Source organism: Protopterus annectens, chromosome 2.part0 (assembly GCF_019279795.1).
Source record: "Protopterus annectens isolate FY-2018-M chromosome 2.part0, PAN1.0, whole genome shotgun sequence".
In the NCBI taxonomy this organism is placed as follows: Eukaryota; Metazoa; Chordata; order Ceratodontiformes; family Protopteridae; genus Protopterus; species Protopterus annectens.
The window spans coordinates 1,211,232,278-1,211,238,798 of NC_056728.1; the positions used below are offsets into that span (position 1 = coordinate 1,211,232,278).

Sequence of the window (6,521 nt, forward strand, 5' to 3'; positions counted from 1 at the left end):
CTCCAAAGCCTCCAGTTCAATCCTTCGATTAGGAAATGAGAACATCTGACAACCAAGGCTAATCCACATCTTCGAGAGCTTTGTAGTATTCACAGTCTAAAATTGAAGAGAAAATGTTTTTTTTTTCTCCTTAGACTTGACATCCAACAGTATATAGAAACATCAATGGGGAATTAACTCATCAAACAAAACTTCAAAAGCAGTATCCTGCATGATTGGAATAGTTAGATGTGCATGTTAAATATCCTACAAAGTATAAATTCTATATGTTTAATCTCACCAAACAAGTAACTAGATCACCTGCATATGAGCTTAGAAAAGCAACAGAAAGCCATCAATAAAAATACATTGTATTTTCAGAGCAAAATTTAATTTTGCAGCAATAGGACTTACGATGAAACTGTATTTTTCCTTGTAACCAAAAATGCATTACTTTTGTCAATGTTATTCACAAACCACACACACACACACACACACACACACACACACGCGCGCGCGAATGCAAAATACACACAACAGGCAAACCATTTTGCCACAGCATCAGGAAGTGCTACATGAAGAAGATGGCAAATATTGATGGACTACGCCAAATCATCCAACATTTCAAACACAGACATTATTCCAAAAATTTGCAAGAAATGCAAATATTTTGCAAATGTACCTTATCCTAGGAATTAATATATTAAATGAAGTTACTTTATTTATTTGCTGATGCAACGCAGTAAATATAATAGGAGTACACTCAGCAGATAGCTCCATACTGTTTCAGTTATCGGCCCTAAACAAAGTAAAAACACCCTTTATGTATGGAAATATTTTATTCCCTTCCTGCTCAGCATTTGGAATGGGGGTTTGACACTCACTAGTCTATACTTTTTTAAAGCGATTTGTTTCTAATCTAAACTGCTGCTAAGGGATCTCATTGCTACTGTCCATGATAGGATGGTCAGTCGAGATCATCAGGATACTAGAGAAAGCCCGACATTTTGCTCAGCTAAGACAGATCACAGTGACTACAGAAGTTCTGAACACTGTGGCAGCGTAGTATTCCAAGTGTCCAAAGTGACTAACTGAGCAAGTAATAGAAATGTTCCTTTAAGCTACAAATGTAATATCTGGAGCATTACATTTATAGAAAAGTGCAGGTGAGGTGAACTAGCAGAACAAAGATGAACCTTTTTCGGGAAGGTCTTTTTCGGTCATAGGCAAGGAAACACAGTATGTGCAGCATATAAGGGAAGTAAATAAACATTTATAATAGGTCTAACAAAAAAATGAAATTTCATAACGGAGTTCTAATGCCGATCAGCCGCATACACTGAACCATGATCGGTCTGGCATATATGTTTACGCCTGGGTACATTGTCCTCTGCACACTTAAAGTAAAGTTTTTGTTTTTTTATTACAAGAAACAGACTGCAAACAAACACCTTTAAATAACAAACCTCTGCAGCACCTTGGTCATCTGAGGTTCTGATAAATAAGATGTACCCATCGAAACCTGACGTTTTTCCGTGTAGTTAAACTCCTAGGTCATCATGTTTACATCAACATCTGAATTCATTTCATAATGAATCTTCATCTACTGTTTACAAGAAAATGGCAAGAGTTTGTCGCTGGTACGTTTGGCGGAAGTAAAGCATGAATTACTTTTCTTTGCGTGAGTATACAATAACCACCACTTGCTGTTTATTTACCCCATGTCCATTCACTATCATTCACCCTTTTTATACGTTTAACTGCTTTCTTGTGATAAAAACATGGATCACACACACTCAAGCATACAAAAAAACAAATGACGTTAGTGTTTATATAGTCATGAGCAGATGCAGAGCAAGTTACTCTCCAAATGTATGTTTTAATAGCAAAGTTTACAATTTGCCTGCTGTGAGGTGCCTGCTTTGTGGGACAGGACTGCTGCAGTCCCTAAGTAAACATAAAATACAATGCGCGCGAGCCAATTAGAAGGTTTCTGAGGTACATAACCAAAACATCATCCTTAGCCAGATAGTATGTAATTACAACGAAATACACAGTAATAGTATAACTCACACCAACTCATTCAGTCCCTCCCAGTCGAAACCCCCAACCCAAGACTAATTTTGCAAGAGTGGAGAAACCTTACTCACGAAAGAAGATGTACTCGGTGTAGCTACTCCATACTTTGTCCTGGGGCTCACGGTACTGGTTCACAAACGCCGCTGTGCCTGTCGAGTTACATGCCACCATGTGGAAGCCGGCTACGGAGAGCCGGTCGAACGCCTGCTCTAGGGCCGTGAACTTGAGGTAAAAGCGGGACGTGTACTTGTCCGGTGGTCGGTCGGGGTCACGACTCTCGTTCAGGCTTTCCCCAAACACCTCTTTGGCCAGGGCAATGCGTCCACATACCATGATACGCGCTACCCGCCGAAATTTCGCGTCTGCTTGGTTGTCCCGCACCAGGGTGTAGGACCCTCGGTAGCCCAAGGTGATGAAGCCGGACTTTTTATCAGAAAATATTGAGCAGGCTGAAGCCGGGTCACCGCTGTCATGGGAGCTCTCTTCGAGATCACTCTGACAGCCTTCATCATTGAGTGAGCTCTGTTTGGTGACCTTGGGACTTAGCAGTTTGACAAGGTCCTGGAGCTGAAAGTACTCGGCCTCTCTCAGAAGTCGTTCCTTCTCCGGAAAGTGATCGGGCAGGACAAGGTGCCGGTCGCGGAGGTAGTCCAGAACGTACCTAAAGAGGAAACCGTCTCGATCAATGAAAAAGCGGCCACGGTTATCTCGGGGCAAGTCCTTGAGGCTAGTCCTGGAAAACATGCCATGCAAAGTGCTGTCCTGTATACTGAGCAGAGTACTGTGCCTGGTGACATACACCTGTCCACCTACGTTCAGTTCAACCACCTCCGGGAACGGAGGAGACACCTCGCTAATGGGCAGGATACAGCTGCCGTTGCTGTCTTTCAAAGCCATGAAGAGAGATATAAAGTGTAATGTTGGTCCCTAGTACTCCTGCTTAGCTAGTTGGGTAATGGAGCGGTTTCTTTGGAGATCAGCAGTCTCTCGCCAATGCTGCAACTGCTAAGTTTCAGTTCACAGAGTCCCACAAAGATGCTAAAAAGCTAAGAGGTGATGGCATCTGCAGGGCAGGAAGCAAGATCCACCCTTCATATGCAAGAGGAGCTGATTAGGTTGCATGAGTTTGAAGAGCTATGAGCAAAACATCTCCTGCATTAAGCCTCCCCGGGCTCAGCTGTACAGTTTGGATTAGAAGAGCTGTTGCACCGACACCGAGAGAGCAGCAGCCAGGAGTGGGATCTCAGCTGGCAATGCCCTAGGAAAGCCGTGCTGACGTCATCCCCTCACTGCGGCCACAGCCGCTCCAACTTCATGTGCTCCTTGGAACAAATGAGGTGGCAAACCGTGGATGCCCCAGGGCAGCAGGGTGCCCCCTGCATCTGGTTATACTGAGGAATTCACAGAAAGGCTCTGAGGGCGGAGGTTCACTTTAAAAGTGAAATTTAAAAATGAATAGGGAAGATGGTGTCGAGTGCTTAGAAGTTTTTTTTCTTCTCCGTTAGCTACATAAATTCTTGACAGCTTGCTGAAAGTATTTTCTGTCTTTTGAAGTTGTGAAATGTAACAGAAACTGAAACATTTTCTTCTCTCAAAGGAGGAATCTAAAGCTGCAGGCACTACACCTTGCATTAACAAATACATGAGAAGTCACGAAGGAATCTCTTCATAAGTACTATGTCAGTAAAGTCTGACCAAGGAAAGTCAACCCAAGTATATCCTAGATGTGTTTAAATATAAGGACTTTCTTTAAAACAGATCTTGTTCCGAATGGAAGCTAATATTTTATTTTGTTTGGATAGTCTGGTATAGCTGCATGTGCAACTGCCCCATGTCAGCACATGCAATCACTTATCCTGTTTGTGTTAGCTGTACCAGCCACTCTGAAGTCATCTTCATCCCGGGTGTGTCACAAGCTAGGGGGAATCAGACATGCTGCCAAATTACCTAAGGCAAAGTGAAAGGGTGCATGTCGCAGGTGGACAGTAGGCTTGCTTTGAGATTTAGGTGTAACTAAGGTACCATCCACACAGCACATGCGCGCATCTATGTGAAAAATAATATTAGTTGATCTTGCTCAAATATGAAAATCACACAGACAGTACATAACGTAAAGTAGTGCAGGGAAATCGCTGATGAATTTAAAAGTACCATCGCACGTCTCGACGTTTCTTCACTAATCTGAGTGCCAGGGCACCTAGTCTTGCACAAGGCATTGGCCTCACTTCCTTTGCAGCAATTGTAAAACATCTAATAAAATCCATCGTTACTAGCAAATGGCTACCAGCTGATGAGGACATTGTCACTCTGTCTTCAGAAAAGAGTTGGACCCGAATTTTAAATGCTGGGATTATCCCTAAGAAAAAGTTCCGCTCAAGGACATGAGAATGAAATTCATAAAATATGTCATTAAATTGTTTGCCAACTCGATTTCAAACTAAATAATTTCCCTATCGCTTCTGAGCAGGGGTCACCTAGTTGGTCTCAGTCTAGAAATATTGGGAATAAAGCAATAAGGAGACACTTTTAAATACTGACATTGGAATTTGTATTAGATTTATAATTTAAAATCCATTTTCTGAAGCAAAAGAAGCCTGTAATGCTAATTATGGCCATTCTCTATGGAGTACAATCCAACAACATCTTTTGGTGGAAAAAATCACCAGTTTTGACAGGGTTAGGGCACAAATTTAGGTCAAAACACATTTGAGAGATATGGGACATCCTGTAATATGCAATAGACGTATCTGCTATGTCAAGTATTCTGCTACAGCTGGGTTTAGAAAGAGCAGTTGTGTAAAATCTTACCATGCAATGGATGTACTTCTCTTCACTGCTGCAGTATTTCTTAAAGAAGGGATGTCTGGCCGGGGCAGCTGTCGCATGGCCAGTATGGATAAGCTTAAAAGAGATCTTGTCTGCGCTGTACATCACATTTATGCCCCCAACACTGAAAATAAGACATAAAAGAGATCCTTAATGTATAATCTTTTTTCATTTCCAAACACCTTTATTGAATTATCACTTGTGACATAGGCAAATTTGCATTCATATAAAAGTAATCAAACTATATTAACATAAACATTATACTTTACATATATTGCTATATATCATATAACCTAAGCAACATTACATACATTACTCAGTTTCTGCCTTTTTTAAACAAGAAACATCTTTAGTAAACCATCGCTCATTACATAGGCAATCATACATTTATATAAATGGAAACAAACCACACCGACACAATCCTAGTCGCAAGCATTTTACATCACAAACCATACTGACACACTCCCAGTTCCAAACATTGCACATCACTTACAATCTACTCACTCTTTCTCACTCAAACATTACATAATTCATTTAAGTCCTGCTGCCTTTTATTCCTCATTACTCCCTTGTATGTACTGTTCCCACAATTTCCATTTTTCCTATGTAGTTTGTTCCTACCTTTTTCGAAAGATCTCAGTTCCAGTTGTATTATCTCTTGTTACTATATTCACTACTTCTAGTACAGTTGGTTTAGACTTTGATTTCCATTTTCTAGTAATTGTTTTTTTTTTTTTTGGCAGTCACCATTATTAGACACAGCAAGGCCTAACCATGTCTAGGCAATTCCAATTCTGTATCATAGCTCAGAAAAATCATCTCCCTCGTCAGACCAATCTGCCCACCCATCATCTCTGACAGTGCATCCCGCAGGGTATCCTTAAAGTCCACCAACTCACTGCACTCCCAGAAAATATGTTCCCAGTTGGCTTTTTCTTCCCCTTCACACCTGCAACATTTGTTGTCTGCCTGAGAAAAAATTCTCTGGAGTCTACTTGGAGTATACATATATTGATGTAAACATTTCCAGGCAGAAATCCTGAATCTTCTGGATTTTGTTGCATATTTGAGAGACATACATATAGCCTCCCATTGTTTTTTTTGTGAATTGTTTATCTAATCTCTCTTCCCAATCCTTTCTAACCTCCTCTGATTGAGTCTTAGACTTATCATGCAGTATTTTATATGTTCTACAAATTATTTCTTTTTTAATGGCAGCTTCTGTTTTAGATTCTATTAAAAACAGTAAAAGTGCTGGTCTTTCATTGAGGACCTCCTATTTCTTTATCTTTGCCTATACTCTGATATCAATCCCTGATAGAGAAGGCAATCTCTAACCTGCAGTCCCGATAAATTCTTGGTATCTTCCCATTCTATCATCTTTCCCTCTCTAGTTATTTGCTCCCAATATCTTGGCTCCTTTGATGGTTTTCGCCAATAAATTCCAGCCCGCTTTTGATTATTGTCTGTATCCCTAATTGCAGTCATTCCTATTGGCAGAATCTCCTTTCTCCATTCTCATGTTGATTTAGATGTTTTTCATGTTTCACTGTTGCAGTCATCACACTTGGGTTATCTGCCTGCAGGTAGCCCTCAGTCGGCCCGAATACCACAGACTTAGCATTTCTGCATCGGTT

The 6,521-nt window shown here is 40.8% G+C and overlaps 1 protein-coding gene across 1 annotated transcript; it reads right to left on the minus strand.

Moving 5' to 3' along the window:
- Nucleotides 1-2,121: 2,121 nt before the first annotated feature.
- KCTD8 (potassium channel tetramerization domain containing 8) lies at nucleotides 2,122-3,652 on the minus strand. Its single transcript, XM_044061394.1, has one exon. It carries the CDS (start codon nucleotides 2,953-2,955, stop codon nucleotides 2,122-2,124), a length of 834 nt encoding a protein of 277 aa, XP_043917329.1. The 5' UTR covers nucleotides 2,956-3,652.
- Between the last annotated feature and the right edge of the window lie 2,869 nt (nucleotides 3,653-6,521).